The sequence below is a fragment of the Sparassis crispa genome (assembly GCF_003851025.1).
Source record: "Sparassis crispa DNA, contig_000006F, whole genome shotgun sequence".
Lineage (NCBI taxonomy): Eukaryota > Fungi > Basidiomycota > Agaricomycetes > Polyporales > Sparassidaceae > Sparassis > Sparassis crispa.
The window spans coordinates 1,313,403-1,334,629 of NW_020939753.1; the positions used below are offsets into that span (position 1 = coordinate 1,313,403).

At 45.2% G+C, this 21,227-nt stretch overlaps 4 protein-coding genes across 4 annotated transcripts; 3 read left to right on the top strand and 1 right to left on the bottom strand.

Moving 5' to 3' along the window:
* Positions 1-2,214: 2,214 nt before the first annotated feature.
* On the top strand, positions 2,215-3,738 carry SCP_0704760 (hypothetical protein; the record flags this gene model as incomplete). The annotated part of the gene is made up of 13 exons (XM_027760401.1): positions 2,215-2,246; positions 2,301-2,363; positions 2,414-2,464; positions 2,558-2,578; positions 2,630-2,719; positions 2,770-2,832; positions 2,889-2,930; positions 2,980-3,039; positions 3,091-3,195; positions 3,251-3,325; positions 3,379-3,480; positions 3,536-3,625; positions 3,675-3,738. 13 exons carry the CDS (start codon positions 2,215-2,217, stop codon positions 3,736-3,738), a joined length of 858 nt encoding a protein of 285 aa, XP_027616202.1.
* Positions 3,739-4,087: 349 nt separating this feature from the next.
* On the top strand, positions 4,088-5,135 carry SCP_0704770 (hypothetical protein; the record flags this gene model as incomplete). Its single annotated transcript, XM_027760402.1, has 7 exons — positions 4,088-4,143; positions 4,200-4,289; positions 4,345-4,382; positions 4,455-4,703; positions 4,759-4,920; positions 4,976-5,052; positions 5,121-5,135. 7 exons carry the CDS (start codon positions 4,088-4,090, stop codon positions 5,133-5,135), a joined length of 687 nt encoding a protein of 228 aa, XP_027616203.1.
* Positions 5,136-7,311: 2,176 nt separating this feature from the next.
* SCP_0704780 (hypothetical protein) lies at positions 7,312-7,947 on the bottom strand (the record flags this gene model as incomplete). The annotated part of the gene is made up of 1 exon (XM_027760403.1): positions 7,312-7,947. The coding sequence occupies one exon, from the start codon at positions 7,945-7,947 to the stop codon at positions 7,312-7,314; it is 636 nt and encodes a 211-aa protein (XP_027616204.1).
* A 1,460-nt stretch (positions 7,948-9,407) lies between these two features.
* Positions 9,408-20,362, top strand: SCP_0704790 (hypothetical protein; the record flags this gene model as incomplete). The annotated part of the gene is made up of 5 exons (XM_027760404.1): positions 9,408-10,044; positions 10,301-10,736; positions 19,670-19,785; positions 19,836-20,015; positions 20,076-20,362. The coding sequence occupies 5 exons, from the start codon at positions 9,408-9,410 to the stop codon at positions 20,360-20,362; spliced, it is 1,656 nt and encodes a 551-aa protein (XP_027616205.1).
* Between the last annotated feature and the right edge of the window lie 865 nt (positions 20,363-21,227).

The following is a 21,227-nucleotide window of genomic DNA, read 5'->3' on the forward strand; positions in this document are numbered from 1 at the left end:
GCCAGATCATGAGGGCTTCAATGGCTCTCAATTCACTGGACATCGTACAACCGATGGAATTGTCGAATATGGACAATGCACAGTTGATGAAGACATTCGAGGTCATCAAACGGATCCAGATGAGCTGACGACTTGGGGTATGCCAGAGTATGAGTGTGACCCAGATGACAATCATTCTCCTGCAGCTTGGCCCTTTATGCAAAGTTTCTTTCCTGGGTTGGACGGATACTTCTATTGACTTTCCGAGTTTCTTCCATTTTACAATGTTATCTTTGTATCTTTTATAGAGTCATGTCGCTTACAATCTGCGAGGATTTGTATCTGCTTGTAGGACAATTAAATAGGCTATACGTTACTGAATGACGGTGAGTAAACTATGCATGACTACGATAACCAAGCTAATGAATGTGAATTCTACTCAGAATTTGTGTCCATATTCTTCTCATGATTCTCAGTGTCAAGATGCAAACATTTGATGCCTCCAATCATCAAGTCATCTTCATTGTAACCTATCTTGCGCTTGACCCTTTGAATCAGCAATACAGGTGTGACCAGTGAGTTCATAATAACCTGGTTGCGATCCTGGAATATACGTACATCAGCATTCAATCTATCTGATCCATTTGATTACTTCTTACCGACAGCACTTGATGATCCAGAATGCAGATCGATTGTAATTTGCTCAACATAAGCATGCGTCCCTTCGATATTGGCACGGTGCAAAAGGTGACTTGAAGCTCTACGAGTTGACCTTCCTGGATGACTGACGGCTTTACGACAACAATGCTATACATGACAGTCAGCATTTGTGTTTTGCATCAATTCAAACATTCACTCACCTTGTCTCTCCTGAAGGCCTGGTGATACGTTCAAAGTATTGAACAACATTGTTGGTAAGATACTTCTCATCTCGAATACGGCTCCTTAGGATGCCAAACGGATCAATGTCATTTCCAATTGGGATCTCATTGTCGTCCTCCATGTCTCACATAAAAGAAAGGTACCAATTGGAGAACTCTAATACAAGTTCATCATGTTCTCAGATCGGACTCCATGGGATGAGCATGCCTTTATTGAGATGTTGAGCAAACAGCTGATGAATGGCAATAACACCCTTGACCGCTTCTGCAAAGGTCGGAGAACCGAGTCCCATCAATTTCACAGACTGCATTGCTCTGAAGAGCTTTGAAGGGAGTCTGATATCTTGTGAGCTGTATTTTTCTACGTGTAGACAATAACACTTACTGGTCATTTCGCACAATCGGTGGCAAGTCCTTTTTGCAAAGAAATCCTTGCACGTGAAGAACTGCATCCTCTGGCTCACTGTCCTCAATACTATTGTATGGCCATATCAGATTCAGCTGAGTCTTGCTATCTTCTTGAGTAAAGACTTGTGTTGTTACTCGAGCGTAGTCAGGCTGCAGCTTTGGTGAGCCATTCATTCATTGTTCACTGTATAAACTCTTACCTTGGCCATGTTGATCAATTGATGTGTAGCATTACCACCTTGACTTCGTCCCTTAATAACTTTGGTTAACAACTGCTTTACAAATATGTTGTGAGTTTCACGCAGCAAGTGGAAGCCGTCTAACTTACTATACTTTTCTGCATTGTTTCTCATAAATTCAACAGCCATCTTGAATATACTGTAATGACGGTGCAATGCCAATATTGTTGGATAGATGAAGAGTAAACTAAGAGGTGAATGTTTTCTTTGGTATAATAAATCCAATGCTGCAGTCCAACTTGATATCGTACGATGTAGCTAAGGAGATAATAATAGTCTGGATGCCCTAAAACATCTGAGGTGCAATATATTCCCTGTTATGTGACAATTCATTCACCCTCCAGATTTTCTTTATATGATATCGTACGATGTAGCTAAGGAGATAATAATAGTCTGGATGCCCTAAAATGTCCGAGGTGCAATATATTCCCTGTCATGTGACAATTCATTCACCCTCCAGATTTTCTTTATATAGTACACGGGCTTCCGTCACTTTCCTACTGGCCAGTATAATGCTGGAAAATAGTGGGATGATCATCTCCAACAGAATTTCCTCCCCAAAGATCTAATGTTCAAGATCATCGTACAATATATTCTATTTACATCAGTCGCATTTGAATTGTATAAAGGCTAATGACCTTATGCTCCCATTGATGTTCAACCTATCCTTCGTTTAAACAGGGTATCCTCTCCTCTCTTAACAATCAATGCCTCCTTGCACCAATTCGACTCCTACTAAGTGCGTTTCACTATACTGCTGGTGTTTGTAGCCTCTTGATAGGTTTCATTTTAGGAACCATGGTCGTACTGCTGGCCGAAAGTCAATTAAGTCTGATAAGATGGTTGCTGACTCTGAGTGAGCATTCTACTTCATGCCATGATAGTGATCTGATGTTATATAAACAGTGTTGAGATGGACGAGACCTCACCTTCAAAGCAGAAGAGAACTGCAGTGAAGTATGTGTTTGATTTCAATGTTGTGACGTCTCTCTAATACGACTCAGGTCAAATACCTCATAATGTGAAGGCCAAAAAGATGGTGGACTATAGTGATGAGGATACAGTAACAAGGTATGTGCAACTCACATTGTTTTTGATTATATGTTCAGCCGATCATCACAGGGAGAAGGCAATCACTATGCCTCGCAAAGGTGGTAAGGACAAGAAGACCATAGACAATATAGACAACAGCGATGAGGATAGGGCAGTGAGGTGCGTGACTCATACAACATGTCTATTCAGAAGCTGACTATCTGCGTCAGTTCTCCTCGTAAAGCTGGTAAGTATCAGAAGGTCATTGAAAGCAGCGATGATAAAACCAATCTGTACATCTCTCTGATACTGCTGATAGAAACTAGTTTAATCCTCTAATTTATCCAAGTGCTTCACGCATGTCCGGTCGTACCGCTGCCAAGATCGCAAGGTAAGTATTTTGTTACTGAGTCTTGAGTCACTGTTTATAATGTGTGTAGTGCTAAGCTGAAGGATGTATTCATGGACAATGACTCCGATGTCGAGCAGTCTTTGGAGAGGTATGCTATAGTCTTTTGTCTTTTTATTCTTCAAGTCTGAGTGTCTTGTAGTGATGCGGCTCTACCAATCAATGAACCTGAAATCATGGAAACTCCCAAGAAGAAGGTGAATAAGGCATTTGTTCTTTTGCCGACTTCCATTAGTTCTTCGCCCAAGTTTGTAGTTCAATTTATACTATTTTCAGACTCACTCATACATATGTTACTACAGCAAAGGAAAGGTGACTCATACACCCATCAAGCAAGTTTATGTCAGTGATTCTGACAAGGATGCACAGCTGGAACAGTATGTAACTTCAGTTTGACTATCATCTCATATTTTTATACTATTTTATTCAGATCTTCCCCTGTGAAGAAAGGTCGTAACAGGCAGAGTAAGCTTGACTCTGAAGCACAAGCATCAACAGAGCGATCCAAGCTTGATCATTATGATGTAATGACGTATGTTGTTTTCTTATATCAGTTCGCAATACTTTAAACTCACTTTGTTACATAGCCTGCTGCGCCTTGCCATGACGAAGATGTCAGAGCAGGAGAGACGAGATTTCTGCTTGCAAGTAAAGCAATATGATCCTAGAGACCGCGAGTATGTTAATAGCACAAGTATCTAACTGCCTATTGATTTCATTGAATAGCATCCACTTGTCTCCAACCAAATTCGCCAGTGGATCAAAAGGCAAGACGGAGGATGTTCTGTAAATATGTTTGATTATATTGTTATATGATACATTCTGAAACCTATCTGTATGACAGCATTCACCAGCCTTCACGCTCAGATGTTCAGAAACTGTTGCCCTCGTAAGCAAACATAAATATTTTGTGGTATATTCATTGATTTTAATATCCGCCTTAGTAAAGCAATCATGAAGGATGGAAAGATGGAGATCAATGTTTGTTTCGATGCATTTCTAAGGATGACCATATTTGTTTTAACTTTTAGAACGAGTACATATATCCTATACACCTCTGTGCTTTAACTTATACTGTTTCCAGAGATACTGATCAAGGAGAGGAAATTTTTGAGTGCCAGGTCACATCCATAACCTTGATGGATGCCATTCTTCTCAAGGCTGATGCCTACGAGACTTTGCCTCCCTTCCGACGGTTCATCTCAGTTATATTTTACTCTTGTTTTACATATTCTGACTCATAATATGCAGCGCCTACTATGCAATCACATATCAGCCTATCAATACACTCACATTCACTGGTGTGCTGGACGGCTTTATGGGATATCAGGTGAACAAGCTGTAAGTCACTACTTTACTTTGCAGCAGATGCATTTTGTCTAATATTACATCGTAGTTCATTGATCAAGACGCTCACCTTCACTTTCAGCGATGGTCTGTTCATCAATCCCGCACGCGCAAATATAAAGAACTATCAGATGACAGGTTCTTTGGAAAGCTGACTAGGGGCTCATCAACTGGCCATCACCTTTGGTGCTGTAACATTCAGCGCTGTCGCTGCCTCTCGTATGATACATTCTACATTGAAGTGGACAAAAGATATCAACATTGCGCCAATGAGCCTAGAATGGGAGCGGACTGTTGCATTCTTTGGCTCGTTCATTGGTGATAACTATGGTCTTTACACCTATCAGAACAGCGTCACCATGTCCACCAGACCATCTACATTGGAGCATCCTGACTATGTGGGCAATTGTACGTCCAATACTCTGTTTTGTGTCTTCTTTCACTTTGCTTATTCTTTTTTTAGCTGGCAGTACGTCACTCAACAAGATGCTTAGCAAGGCTTCTCCAAGCAAGGCTGTTGTGGGCAGGCATGGTGGTCCTTCTACCAGTGCTGATGGAAAGCGTGCAGCTGGCTTTATCTTACCGCAGGGAAAAGTTCCCAGCACACTTGATCATTGGGATGATGGTATGTCTGTTCTACAATATTCTCTGATCGTAACACTGATACGTCTGAGTCTTAGTTGTTGTATATGACTGCATCGCATTCTTCCAGGGCATTGAGAGTCGCAAGCGAGATAACGAGTTCTCTTTCAATTCAGTGCGTGACACCTGCCCGCGTTGGAATAATGAGGTTCCTCTTGGTTCTTTTGTTGCTGTTCTGTACAGCCCTGGCCAGTATAAAACCAAGCTGGGGACAGACTCAGTGTCGCTCAATCTGATGGCAGTTTGTATCTTGTTGAAGGAGGATTAATTGCACAGCGCTGTCTGGTCATTACAATTGTCTGATGCTTGCCTCTTGAATATTATGAGCATACTTTGCATCGTAGTTTGTTGATATGCATAAGAAATATTGAGACCTCTGACTTGAAAGTTTGTTACGTGAATGCTGTAGTCTGATCACGTGCTCTGTTGTGTTCATTATGTTATATTTATTTTTTGGCCACGTCGCAACATCTCTTGTATCAACCACCACCATGCTTGCCTATCGAATTTGTCTGAGGTTGCTAATAGCAGCCTTTTTGTGCTTTCAGCTCATGCTAGCCGGCCTTCTTGTGTCACAGTTAACTATAAACTGTGATTCTAATGTAAGCAAACTATATTGTTGGCGATTAAGAACTGTGATACCTGAGAAAATTATGTTGATTGAAGAAGACACTTCCAGTCAAATTGCATTATCTGTTGAGCATGTTGCTAGGGTGCTGGCAGACACACTCTCAGAAATTTCTGTGCGGCTAGACAGCAGGGTACAGGCAGACACCCTCTCGAAAAGATCTGTGCGGCTAGACCGCAGGGTACAGGCAGACACCCTCTCGAAAAGGTCTATGCAGCTAAACTATAAAATATTGACCGACACATGCTGGAAAAAAATATATTCATAAAGGGCCTTCGATCATACATTTGTCATATGCAATTGCACATGTTCTATTTTACCGACCGATTTCATACTTGCAGCTTACTCGTCTGATGCTAATTCGGGCATTCTTTCGTAGACATGACTTCTATGTGCTGCTACGAGCTTACACTAACTCTATACAGCCAAAGTCACCATCTCAACCAAAGTTCTTATATTTCAAAACTCAGATTACTATTAATAATGAAGTACGTGGTGGAGGTATTGCTCCTAAAAAACCTCGCACCTGGTCTGCTGCCGAGCTTCATGCATATAATGCAATGTCATATGATATTGATGATCAATACAAATTCTGGGATTACTCACTGAAAAACACCACAAAGATATCTCAATTCCATCCAGATATCATTCAGGTGGATATACCACTTTTATACTATCACAAAGACTACCAGGGCATACTCTGCGTACAATTGGACGGTTACATGGCCTTAGTATAAGTGGCAAAAGGCTTACAAGAGACAATCTTGAATCAATTCTGTCTGAGCATATTTGTACTACGTGTCCTGACTTTGTTACTCATTTTCAGAAAGTGCAACCAATTCAGAACAATGCTCAGCGCAGTGAGACTTATCGTAAGTCAGGTAAAAAGATTACAGAAAAGAAAACAAAGCCTAAAACAAGTGAGACTATTCGTACAACTGCTTTTCCACCTGCTCCACCTCCAACACCATTGATACATGAAACAATTAATGGATTTTGTACCGATACTGACCCATCTCAATTTATAGAAATGGCCTGCACTGTTTGCGCATTGCTAAAGCCTGTCACAGAGCTCACAAGTCTGACTGAAGTGCGAGCAAACCTCTCATTGCTGTGCACATCTGACTTTATTCAAACTAGAAAAGAACGTTTTACAAAACAAGATCCTATACAAGAACTTTCTGGCCCAGTAGTTTTACCAAGTTGTGACACTCGTGCCTTGCTAGCAGGAGCTGTGAGTAGATAGAGCAGCTCGAGCCCAGCAGTAAGGTGCAGGTGATGGGTGAGACCAGGCTGAAGCCTGCTCCCAGATACCCCTGAAGGTGTCTGGGGGCCTGGGGGTGTGCCGACGGTGAGCACGAGAATCGCCCACTGCAAGACAAAGTCGCTGACGAGTAAGCTCGAGGGAGGCACACCAATCAATGAAGACAAGGAATGCAGCTACATGTGGATATAAGTACAAAACAAATAAAGGCATAAGTGAAAAATGGTCCATATTCCTGTTACTGTATGAAGGACACCCGCTTCTTCTGTCGTCTTTTAGAGACTGTATTTGTAGTTAGAAAACTTGTAAAGGATGTACCGAGGAGTTGTGCATGATGGGGAATGATAATTTCTAACTGACCAGCGGCCCATGATCTTGACGACATTGGGATCAACCCCCTTCATGAGCAGTTCTGTGGTACCTCCTATTCGGAAAGAGTGGCCGGTGGTGTGTGGTATACCATGACTCTTCCAAATGCGGTTTTAGACGGTGAGGAAATGTCGTTTCATCAAACAGACGAGATCGCCAGTCCGCGTGAAGAAGGAGAAAAGTGGGCTGTCATTCGCGGCGTGATTGCGAGCGAGATGAATGTGCAAAGACTCAATGGGGTTGGATTTGCCCAGCTGCCGTGTGACGGAGGACTTGTCGCCAGCATACTTTTTCGTCTTCGTGTAGGGGTAGAATAGAGTGCGGGAACCATTCAGTGTCGACGGCGGGGACAAGTGTGAGTGAGCTGGTACACGATGCGGGTCGAATGTAGACCGGTTTTTTGCGAAGAGCTCACCCAGTCGGGACTGAGTCCAGAATGCCGTGTCTGCGGCTGCTAGGATGCAGGCGTTCTCCGGAATGTGATCGTCAAGGTCAATATGGAGGAGTTCAAGCATATCACGGGTGACGGGAGGCTGAGGAGGTCTGCCATCCGGTTGCATACACTCGACTCCATTCAGTATGTAGGTTAAACGATGGTGACCTTTCCAGGGTACATCGTGGATGATGTGCCAGGCACGTACAGCAGAGAGATAGTTCCGAACAGAATTCCGCATGTGCGTACTGGCAAGGGATGCTGCAAATGCGCACAGCCGCGGGTAATTGATGTACTTGGGGGATGTATTCGCCATCGCAGAATTTCCAAAAGCTATGCAAACCTGGGTCGTACGAATCTAGTGTAGAGTCGGCAAGACACAGAGAGAGGACTTGGTTTGTCTTGACTCGGGATCTGTTGGAGAGTTGTGCATGTACGTCCGAGCATGGTGTATGTGCAGACGGGTGAGGTTCGAAGAGGCTACATTTTTTGTTGGCCGTGGCTGGTAATGGCAGAGGACGGATAGTACGTTCAGGGCGGCCAGTGAGATTGTCAGAAGGGTGATGCTGGAGTGGAATGTGTTGACGATATTGATCCGTGAATAGTTGGAGTTCGCGGAACGGCATGATGTTGCAGAGGAAAGGCTTTGGCGGTTGTAATGCTGGAAAGACATGTGATTGTAGACAGGGTGTAAGGTATTGTAACAGTGGGTAATACAGAGAGGTTCGTAATTACACAGGTTCTACGAATGGTACAAGATGCGAGGGGATTGACTGGAGATGCGTAAGTTTCTGGGAAAGGGGACAACTGAGGATTATGATATAGACTTTGCGGTTGACTATCCTGACCGATACCAAGTACCTTGCCTTCTTTAAAGTGTTGTATGGCTCGTGCACGGATCTCTAGTGGCTTCATAGTCATCATATTTACCATAGAAGTGCCTGTCAAGCCATGCACAGTAAATGGAGACTGGCCTTCTGTTGTGCCATCATCTTCTGCAGTATCATGCACTGCGGTCTGCAACTTTGGTACCATCATAAGATTGGTGATAATCGACAATTACTGGAGGAACATCTTCTGGATAGGTCTGTAGATTTGAATAAGAGATCTCAAGGTCAGCATAGTCAATATGGTTGAGTTTAAGCCATTCTAGGGCTTGCACCACTTTGTTGCGATGAACCAGAAAAGGGGTACGAGCATACTCCTTAGGGGTAGGCTTTGATGGTCCAATATAAAGAAATGCAAGGACTTTATCCAGTTCCTCACGATTAGGTGGTAATGCTGCATAGATTTTTGGCATAGGAACAGAATGACATACTGCATTGGCCTTCATCTTATGCATTCGAGATGATGCTACTTGTACAATACAGTGATTATGTTTTACATGTGCAATGAGCATTTTCTCCGTCCAAGTGAGATCCTGTAATTGTGGTGGAATTGCACCAATCCAAAGTCCATTTGCAAGGGCATCTGTAGGCACTTTACCTTGCTGCAAATATGAAAGACAGTAAGTGCATATGTTGTCACAACTTGGTAAAACTACTGGGCCAGAAAGTTCTTGTATAGGATCTTGTTCTGTAAAATGTTCTTTTCTAGTTTGAATAAAGTCAGATGTGCACAGCAATGTTTGAGAGAACTCGAATGTGAGAATCCCTTCGAGTTCTACAACTCGTGACAGCATAGACAGGATGCGGAATGTGACAGAGTCACAGTTGGTTCTTGTTCTGTGTCCACCAGCTCTCGCGCTCTATGCGCTCTCAAGCTTCACTTCTCTCCATGTCCAAGCGAAGTACGTGCAAGCGCGTTCCCATTCCTGCCCCCGTATCCAGTCCTCCTCCCGATTCTGGTCTCGCGGAGCACGATGCAGAACTGGATAATATAGAGCAAGACCTCCAATCAGATTCTCACTCCGATACCGAAAACGAACTCGACGCTGCTGAACCGACACATGACTCCCCAACCGGTGAACTTGACGAGCCTATTAATCTTATGCCTGCTCATGCTGCCACCCCTTCTGGTATTCGTATTAAACTTCCCTCTCGCGGCCGACAGCATTCCAACACTCAGACGCCTAACGAGCGTCATCGTAAGCGACGCAAGAACACTGCTCGTCCGCAACATGAACCCTCTCCCTTTTCCTCACCTACTCCACGGTCTGCAGATGCTAGCACCTTGGCAACCTCTCCACCTGCAGCCTCCATCCCCTCTCCCATTCGTGACCTTCAACGTGCCATGCAACTACATCTCGCCGGCATGACTGATGAAGCCCGCGATGACTACTGGCATCATGTCACAGAGTTCAATCTCATTTTCCTTGGTGCCTCTACTGCTGCTACTAGCACCGCTGCTCCGCAACAGCCTCCAAGCCCATCTTCACCTGCGATGCAGCAGAACAATCATGACGATGCACTGGGTATGTCGCCCTACCATACCCTCTTGTCCTCGCGCATACACGTACCATCTGCTTCCTACGGGCATATACTTGTGCCATTTACTTTGTTGCCATGCATATCCGCACCCTTTCCTCCTACATACTAGTGCATACATGCACTGCTTGCTTCTACCCGGCGCATACATGCGTCCTTACTTCCCTACCGGTGCATACATGCATCCTTACCTTCCTACCAAGGCACACTTGCACAGTTATCCATTACTCATTACGTTTTCAGACATTCCACTGCTACCTCCATCACAACAAGTCGCGAAGTCCCGTCATGACTTCCCTACGCACGACATTGCCCTAAAAGCTCATCAGTTACCGTTTCCTACCGCTGTCTCTAATCGGATGAAAGCAGGCTGGAAGGAGTACATCCCGCTCACTGCGCTCACCAATATGGCCTGCCGTGCAGCGGCCAACAAGCAACAGACTCGCAATGTTGTAAAGTATGAAGGCGGTGCACTCACTGTCAGTCAGGGTCCCTTGGACGGCTCTCATGAGCGCTGGCTCACTCTGGCCGAAATTTCGGAAGCATATCCTCGTTTCTTGCGTCTCATTCAACAGCATTACCCTCATCCCAAGTCTGTCCAGCAGTCTGTTGCGCAGGAATTTGTGACACATTTCCAGCATATAAGCCATCAGCCGAACTTCGCAGAACACATTGGTCTGTACGTCGAATACGACCGATAAATTCGGTTACTCCACATCAGCAGTCTACCTGGCAGGCAGGAATATGGTCGGCAATTCTGAATGACTATATGCTCGGCTGTAGCAATAACACCTACTCTGTCCAAGGTTATCCAATTGATGGAGCCCTGACGAATTTCTTTGCTCCACAATTCTCGTCGCTATTGCGCAGCATAGCTGCACCCTCTGCTGGCCCCTTCTCCTCATCTACCTCCCACACTGACAAACAACGCGGCATAGGAAAGGGTTCCTTTCGTAATGGACCACCACCACCACAGGGCACTTTTCGCTCGCGTGACAGTGGATGGAGCACTGTCCCTGAGCGACTCCGTTGTTTCCTGTGCAGCAGCCGTGAGCACATCGGCATGCAGTGCACATGTGGCACACTCCCCTTTGCACACCGTCACGATGGCAGACCAGTCCTGCCCACCGGCAAGGCCTTCTGTTTCAACCACAACTCCAGAGGCTGCTCTCGTGACTGCTGTGTTCATGTGCACATCTGTTCTCTCTGCGGAGATGGAGGACACTGTGCCCAGGCCTGCAAGGCTGTTTGATTTCTGCCCGATCATCACCCCGCTGCACTGGATCGCTTGGCGCGATGCTCTTGAAGCAGCAGGCTGCCTAGCAGAATTTGCAGATGTACCCATTGGAATTCGCGATGGTTTCCATATTGGTGTTTCTTCCCATCCTTCTTGTACCATCATCCCTCCTAATCACAAATCTGCATTTGACCATCCCAATGCTATCACTTCCTACATTCAAACTGAACTTTCTGCACGCCGATATTCTGATCCCTTCCATCCCGAACGTCTCGAAAAGCTCATCGGCCCCTTCTGCACATCGCCGCTCGGCACCGTCCCCAAGGCCAACAGCCCTGGTGTTTTCCATATTGTTCAAGACTTCTCATACCCATGCAATGACCCACATATCTCCTCCATTAATGCGGAAATCAACAACGATGATTTTCAGTGTGAATGGGGAACTTTCACTGCATGCGTACTAATTCTCCTCCTGACACGCAGGCTTCTGTAAATGACTTTGAAAAAGCCTATTGCTGCATGCCCATTGCCCCCAAACACCAGCCGTTAGTTGTCATCATGTGGTTAGGACTTGTGTATATGGATCACTGTGCTGCATTTGGCACATCCAGCACTCCAGGTATCTTTGGTCGAACAGCCGATGCATTGGTACGAATCTTTCACCATCATGGCATACAAGCCCTAATCAAATGGGTAGATGATTTCGTCTTTTTCCGCTACCCTATCAACTCCAATGCAGATGGTTCCTATGTCTAACCTTACGATGAGTCTCTCATTTTTTCTGTCGCAAAACCTCTCGGGTGGCCGTGGTCTCTCCCAAAGCACTCTCCCTTTGCAAATTCTTTCAGCTACAATGGCTTTCTCTGGCACATCGCCGAACGCACAGTACAAATCCTGGTGCAGAAAAAAGCGAAGTATCTTCCACGTCTCCAGCTCTGGGTCAAACACCACAAGGTCTCACAGAAGGAGTGTGAAGGGCTTATTGGTACGCTCAACCACTGCTGTCTTGCCGTTCCTGAAGGCCGGACCCATCTCCCTTCATTCTACCGTCTCTCAAGTTCATTTGCCTCCGCTACGTCACGGTACATCCGCAACACCATTCCTCCCGCATGTCTTGATGACATCTCTTGGTGGTGCAAATGCCTCAGTCTTTCCTTTTGCGGTTCTCTCCTCTATGCCCCACCCGAAGTGACAAATCTCGATGTGTACATCGATGCGTCAACCTCTTGGGGTATCGGCTTAGTCGTCAATGGGAACTGGCTCGCTTGGCGCCTTCGGGATGGCTGGAAGGGTGACGGCCGCAAAATTGGCTGGGCTGAGATGGTAGCTGTTGAGCTCGCTGTCCGCTACCTCACTGAGGTTGCACGCCTTTCTGATCTTCGTTTTCTCATCCATTCTGATAACAAAGGTGTTGTAGGTGCTTTAGACGCTGGCTGCTCTCATAACATACACCAGAATCGTACTTTGCAACATATTGTCTCACTTTTTCTCTCTCACAAGATATGGGTACATACAAACTGGATCCCGTCCAAACAGAACCTTGCTGATGCACCATCTCGTGGCCTTTTTCCCCCCATGGCTATTCCCATATGGCTTTGGTGGGATGGAGAATGTTTGAGGCATGGAGTTCGTATCAGAGACCAAGCATAAGCAGCAACTGCTGATGTACCATGACAAGCGATTTCAGACTGAACCGCTATTTTCACTCATTGCATTTAATCAAGAACAAATTAAAAATGCGACTATAGCAGGCTATCTTCTTGCAGATAAGCAGAAATTTACAGATATTACCAACCGTCTACTTAATCTTAGTGATAGTACTCTCGCTGATCTTATCAAACGACTCTCCGCTGGACATGTCAAGCCTGAGACAGAGGAAGAGAAGGCTTGTTTCAAGATTATTAATGACTTAGATCATGTTGGTTATAAAGTTCAAGGCTCCATAACCAATCGAAAGACCATGCGGAATGAGATTTGGGCACTCACCAGCTACCTTGGTGCGCCATCATGGTTTATTACATTTGCACCTGCAGATCTTAATCACCAATTGCCTTGTACTTTGCTGATACTCAACAGACCTTCTTACCAGACTTTAGAAAGTACAATGAACGCTATCAACTAATTGCAAATAATCCAGTTGCTGGTGCGAGATTTTTCAAAATGATGGTTGAGCTTTTTCTAAAGCATGTACTTGGAGTTGGACTTGATCAACCCGGAATATATGGTGAGGCCACAGGCTACTATGGCACAGTTGTACAGCAGGGTCGGCTGACCCTTCATATGCATATGATGATTTGGATCATGAATGCACTTACTCCACAAGAGATACGGGACAGAATTATGGATCCCAATTCAGATTTTCAATGCAAAATGGTAGAATATTTGGAATTTATGAATGGTACCATGGAAGATGTACATTAACGCCTCGATAAGTTGAATGAAGAGAATCCTGATCATATTCCTCCTACTGAGACATTGCCAGATGCATCACCACCTTTATGTGAGTGGGATGACTCTGAAAACTGTCCAGAGTGTAAATTATCTCAATCTTGGTGGAAGAAATTCACACACACTGTAGATGAACTCCTGTATTGTTCTAACTGCCATACATGTCATAAAGGATGTCTGAATCCAGAGTACGGCTGAAAGGCCAGATTCCCATGTGAGTTATTCAAAGAGACCACTGTTGATCCTGAGACTGGTGCACTCAATATGCGGAAAGGCGAAGCCTGGATCAATACTGTTACACCAACACTCACCTATCTTTTGCGATGCAATACCGATGTGACCAGTCTTTTGTCTGGTACTGCAATTAAGTCAGTGATTGCATATGTAACAGACTACATTACCAAGACACCCTTGAAGACACATGTCATGTTTGATGCTATCTGTCAAGTATTTGACAGAAATGTTGAGTTAATTGGTGGTGACATGCCAAGATGTCAGAAGGCGCGTGTACTACTGACCAAGATTGTCAATGCTTTGACTGCTAATCTAGAAATTGGTGGACCAATGGCCTCTCTGTACTTACTTGGTCATAGTGATCATTACACTGGTCATAAATTCAAGATCTGTTACTGGAGAAACTATGTGAATGAAGCCAAGAAAGCATGGCTGACTAGAACACCAGATTTTGATCAAATGAATGTTGATGCACCTTTAGATCCTTTACATCATGACAGAGAAAAAATCATGCTAGGTAATGTTTAAGGAGAGTATGTTGCCTTATCTCCAGTATGTCTATCGGCCCAATATCCAGGAAGAAAGATGCCCGACCTGCCAATTTAAATGCCTTTGATGCAGTGACTATAGAACCTGAAACTGATTTTGAAAATAACTATGCAGTTGACGACGAGTTTTTTGAGATTCCTGAGGTTAATAAGCAGTGTTTGAATAGGAAGAGGAAGAGGAAGATGTCATTTACAATGAACAGATCTTCAATATGACAGCAGAGGAGGAAGAAAGTGAAGATGAACTTCTGCTGACCACAAAGTCTGCAAAGAAGGCAGCAGCGCAAGAGAAGAAGGAGCATCTGGCCTTGGAATTGCAACCTGGTTACTTTACTGTAGAACATCCTCAGAAAGCAATTCACCAGGTATGACTGCTTGCTGAAGCAGACAGTCTGGTACCCAACTTTGTAGGTGGATTATTACCCAGATGTGACACCGGTGATCGTGAAGAATATTGCCTGACAATGCTCAGCTTGTTCAAACCTTGGCGTACTGGGCTTGACCTTAAGCTTGATGCAAATACATCCTGGCACAATACCTTTGACGAGTATAAATTTACACCTAGACAGTTAGAGCTCATGAAATTCTTCCATATACGCTATGAGTGCAATGATGCTAGAGATGATTTTGCTGCTGCACGTAAGGCAGGCAAGTTCCATGGACAAATGCCCTTTGGTATGGATGACAATGCAATGAATGAACTTGATATCCAATATCATGAAGATGAAGTCACAGCAGGTGTAAGTAATGATCTCAATTTGATGCCTGAATCAGATGACTGGGATCAAGTGGGGGAGACGATGCTGGTCAGATTTAGCAGTATGCTGCAAGCTGAAAGAATTATGCAAACATCTGGATGGCTGGACAATATGGATACAGATGTGGGCATTTTGAGTCTTCCTACTGAGCCTATTACAGGTCAAGAGAAAACAGCAGTGGAATGGAAAAACTTACTTGCTGAGAAGCGACAGGAGATCCTTTGTACATGAGAGGAACAGGCAGTAGATAACAATTCAGATGAAGTAGATCCCAAGACAGGACTGCATATAAGCAAGGATGTGAACACAGTGAAGGTAATTGATCAGTCTTATCTGAATAAGAATTTTGAGGCAAAGAACAAAGCAGATCAAACCCTGATCAATAATACTGTCAAAAACTTTAGTCTCAATACTGACCAAGAATGTGTCTTACGAATCATAGCAAACCATGCAACTGATCCCAGTGGTGAGCAGCTAAAGATGTACTTGGGCAGAATGGCAGGTACAGGAAAATCTCAAGTTATTAAGGCCCTGATTCATTTCTTTGGTGAGCGAAAGGAAGGCTATCAGTTTATGTGTGTTGCACCTACAGGCTCTGCTGCTGCTCTCATTGCAAATTTCAGCAAGTTCGGTAACTCTCAGACTTCCCTGATGCAAGTACGTGCACAACTCCTCAATGTTGACTATATATTTGTGGATGAGGTATCTATGGTAGACTGCAACAGCATGTATAATATATGTGCAAAAATGAGCACCGCTCTCAAGAATGAAGGTATACCCTTTGGAGGGATCAATATGATATTTGCTGGTGATTTTGCACAGCTTCCACTGGCTGGACCTACCTTTTCTTTATATTCACATAAGGTTGGAACACACGTTGATCTTAGTAATGTACATACAACCAATGGATACCATCTCCAAGAAGCCACACTAAGCAAGGCACTCTGGCATCAAGTTACTACAGTAGTAATTCTGCGTAAGAACATGAGACAGTGTTTACAAAATCCAAATGATGCCAAATTGCGTAAGGCCTTGGAGAACCTTCACTTTAAATCCTGTACTATGGCAGACATTAAACATATTGAATCCAGAATTGCCGGTCGTGCAGCAGACAAGCCCAAATTGAACCAACCAAGATTTAGAAATGTGTCTGTGATCACAGCATGGAATACTCACCGAGATAAAATCAATGAACTTGGATGTGCATGATTTGCTCAAGAGACTAAGCAGAAGTTGAAGACATTCTATTCTGTAGACAAATGGTCAGATACACCAGATGATAAGCCAAACCACAAACAGAAGGTGGTCAATCCACAATGGAAGTCTAACAAGATTGAGCCAGGAATTCAAGCAAGACTATGGGAACTGCCTCATGCTAGTACAAATCATCACCCAGCCCCTGGCCATCATGCCCATGCACCATAAGTTGAAACAATAAGTTGAAACAGTGCTGTGGCAAATGATTGTAAAGAAGTGGGAAAGATCTGCCTTTGGGGTGACCTTGGCGATGATGATTACAATCTGCAATGCCCAAATGTTCCTAAACTGTCCATCACCAACCTTAGCACCAAAGGTCACCAACTTGAGGCTGGCACAAGCCTCTGATCTCCAAAGCCTGAACCTTCATAAAATGTTACTCTGCACAAAATGGCAACAAGCCTTTGAACTGGTACACCCACTTCCGCCAACACCACTGCCAATGTTTAGCAACTTCTAATCCTGGCAACACCACCTTCAATGTGAGCAGCAGAGATTCAGTATGAGAGCCAATTGCTCACTAGTCAGTGTGACAGTGGCAACTCTACTGCACACCAATGTGCTGCTCATAGTAGGATGTCTCCCTCCAGTGCGGGGCCTTAATCCCTGACCTGTGCTGGACACCTTCCTGCATAAAGTATGCATACACCAACCTTTTGCCCTGTGCATGAGTATCACCATGACAAAGGACCTTTCCACAGAAGGTGACCATGATTCTCTGGCGGTAGTCAATGGCAACTCACAAGCCAGGAAATTTCAGCCAAGTGGTGCTGTATTTTTTCCTAAGGCAGCCAAAAGGTCCTAGAATGTTTATCATGTTTTACTGTCTCTATGGAAAGGAGATTCACAATTGGCAATAATCTGAAGTGTGTTGAATGGCGATGGCCACTCCATTGCCACTCCAGATTCTGCTGTATTAGTGTAAGGCATTGGCAGCCTGCCAGGTACAGTGATGGGTGAATGATCACCAGGATGGCAACCAACAGTGTCGAGGACTGGTGTATCTCACTCAGCCAGCATCCACCTTTAGACTGGCAGAAGTTTCCAGCTTGCCTGAGTCCACGTGCTTCTCGAGCTGTTTAGCATGAGGTGCAGGTGAGCGAGGACACTACATACCTCTCTCACTTGTTGGAACCATCCTGGGGACAGACACAATGAGCCCGCTGGAAACTCAGCATACTCTTAAGGATGTAAGAAGTACAATGAGTTGTGCCGCCAACTGATGGAAGAGGTACAGGCCAGAGCTGGATGCAGGGTGGTCGTGGCACGAACTGTCTCTGCCTGATGAATCCATCAGAGAATGGCTGATCAATCTATCAGAGAATGGGATGGCACACAAGTACACATTAACCTGGCAGTCTGGTGCAAGCACCTCAGGAAGAATCCATGCCAAGATGTGCCCATGCAAGTCCATCAAGATGATGGGCTCGTCAACATGGGTTTCAGTAATGCTATAAGGGGATGGCCATCTGTGCTCCAGGTCTGCCTGAAGAGCCTCGTTTTGGCCTGTTGGCTCAGTGGACAGGCTATCACAATATCTGTCTACATCCCAGCTGAGTTGTACTATGAAAATGGCCGGTCAGTGCAATGGGCCAGGAGCAGTGGCTATCTGGATTACGAAATGTGTTTACAAGAGCATCTGCAATGCCATTACACTCCAGGAGAAGTCTGGATGAGATGCTGGCTAGCACCGAAAGCTCTGGTGCAGAATGAGCTGCTTTGGTGGCAACATGAAGCTTGTGGCAGAGCATCAGCTAAACCCCTGCTACCTAATCCATCAATGGCATGGGTGGCTGATCGCTCATGTTGTTGCTAAACAAAATTAAGTCATGGTCTGGCCTGTAGGTGGCTTCCACCAAGGTGCAGGTAAAGCAGTGCTTTCTGCATGATGCCAGACAGAGACTGGGGATGGGGGCCGGTTGGAACACTGCACTGAATACATGCTGCTGCCCACAATCTGCTCAGAAAGCCATGCATGCCCATACTGCATGTAAGTCATGCTGTAAGCCAGATTGGCAGACACTGTTCCATGCCAGGCCTTCAATGTGCGAGCAGTGATTAGCTTGGAGTCAAAATCTGAGGTTGCATGATGTTTGTTGGACCTAAGATCGGTGATATCTGAGCGATGATCATCATCAGATTGACTTCTTGGAGCACCCATGAGATAGAGTTGGCATCGCGCCTTCTTGCACAAATGCTCATAAAGACTGGTATGTGAGCAATGCATCATGTTATGACCAGTGCGCCCTTCTGATGACTACCAGAGGCGAGACAGATGCATGAGCCATAACCCTCTGCCATGGCAACATGGATAATATGTGCAAGCCCAGATGAGCCATCAGCATGAGGTTATTCTGCATGCACTGGGGTTTAAACTTGCCTATGGATGACAACTCAACTTGAAGGAAAAATCTGCTCTGCCCCTGCTTCAATATGCCAACAAAATTTGCGATCCTCCTTAGGTACCAGCCCATAGTTTCTGACAAGCTGCAGTCCTATGACTCTGCAAATGTGACGGCTCGCAAGACCAGTGGAAGGCCTGTGCACCAAGCTCAAGTCACAATTTGAAGATGTTGGAAAATACGACAACATTATCATCGACGCCGTAGGTGGGACTGCACCATTTCTGCACATGCGTTGATATGCAAGGTAGAAAATCCACGAATGGTTGAACAATTGCACCAGGCATGAGGAAGATAATTGGCAGGAAAGCCCAATGGGTTCAAAGTTTGGGATGTGCTGTAAGCTGCCAACCGAGTGGTGATGGAAGGGAACTCCACAGTTGGTGGTGTGGAAGAAGATGCAGAGCGCAGAGTGAGTGAAGGTCACAGAGGAAGAGAGGGTGGTGTACGAGACAAAGGCCCAGAACTGGACCAATGGAACTCTCAATGATGAGACTAAAGTGAAGTGCATTGAGAACTATATCGTGCTAGCCTTTTCACTCACAATTATCCAGGATGCGAGAGCAAAAGATGATCTCTTACCTCAGCAAGTTTGCCAACACAATGTGGGATGCAATGGAAGTCAGAATGACCTTTATGCTTGGCATACTCCAAGGAGGGAGGCACTGTCAGAGTGGAAATGTAAGTGGGCCACTCCACCTTACTGCCATGACCTGATGGACAGCCAGGGTGGACGTCAATCATAACATTGGTGATGCCACCACTTTCAGTTCTCACCCCGGGTGGTTGGCCGCCTTCACTCATCTCAGCAAGAACTTTGCAGACTGGGCCAAGGGAGCATATAGTTAGTGCAGAGATGCATGTTGCCTGGTGTAATGCTCACAGTTCTGCCAGGGCTGACAGAGGCTGTCGTGGAGCTGAAGAAGATGCCAGACATACCTAAGAGAGCAATGGATGCTATTCACCTGAACAAGAATGGCTATCTGCTCCTACTGCCAATGCCTCCTGCCAATGTGCAGCCGAGCTTGAACATCAAAAAGAATCAAGTCATTGAGTTCCTGAATTATCACTATGGTAAGTGACTCAATTCAGCTCAATTCATTCATGCTCACTGTGTGGCAGTGTTGGTGACAGGTGACCATGATGCCAAGATGCCATGGAAGAAGCTCAATGAAGCCCAACCTTTGGTGGACTTCATCTCACTGGACATGCTCCTCATGGACTTTGTAATTATTGATCCCTCGAAGATGACACAGGATCAGGTCAAGGTGCTTCTGAACCACTGGCGAGTGTGTGAAATTGCCCACGGGGTGGAAGAAATGATGCAGTTCTTGAAGTGCTGGAACAAGAAGGGCATCGCCATCTCCACCAAGTATGATCCACTGCCACCACTGCAGGCAATCATCAAAGAGGACCATTAGGGCAATGCCAAAAAGGCTGAGTCCAGTGGCAGTCACAAACACAATGTGGGTAAGACAGCCAAGGTGAAGGGAAAGGCCAAGAGGGGCAGTGGCAGTGATGGTGCTGGTGGAAGTCGAAAGGCTCACAAGGCTCACAGTCATGCTGAAGAGCAGTGATGACAACAAAGGAGACATGCCAGAGCCACCATACCAGAACACATCAGAGGATGAGCATGTTGGCTGTGAGCATTTGCCAGTGCCTACCGATGATGACCTGGTGAAGGAGTTGGCAGGCCAAGCACCTGCAGCCATTGGCACTCTGTTTGAACCTCATGTCCTTTGTGTGGATGAAGATGATCGACATCATGCAGCAGACTTTCGATGTGAGCTTCACACTAGACACTGCACACTTTCGCTGATCATCTTAAGTTCTTAAGCCACTGCCTGGAGAAATCAGAGGAGTTGAAGACATTGCTTGGAGCACCTGGAGCTATGGTGAGTGCCACCTACCTCCATTGCATCAGACTGTGGATATGAATGCCATGGATCACAAGCCCTGGGTAAGCATGCATGGCTACACCTGCACTGTTCAGGCCAGTGTGGCTTGGTCATTCACATGCTGCTTCATGACTTATATGCAATTACGATTCCTGAGGTACGAAGGAATCGTTTTTTATGGGATAGAGCTTCCGCCAACTTTTGGGAGGACACGCCCTTTTTCCCCAAGGTGTGGGAATGACTTTTCAATACAATTTTGTATGTGAGAGCTGCACCTAGTCCTGGGTTAGGTCTAGGGTTTAACTACAAACTTTGTAGTGCCTGTTGTTGCCATCCTACAACTTGAGTACAGTTGTTCTTTCAAACTGATTGTAGTGAAAACCAACGC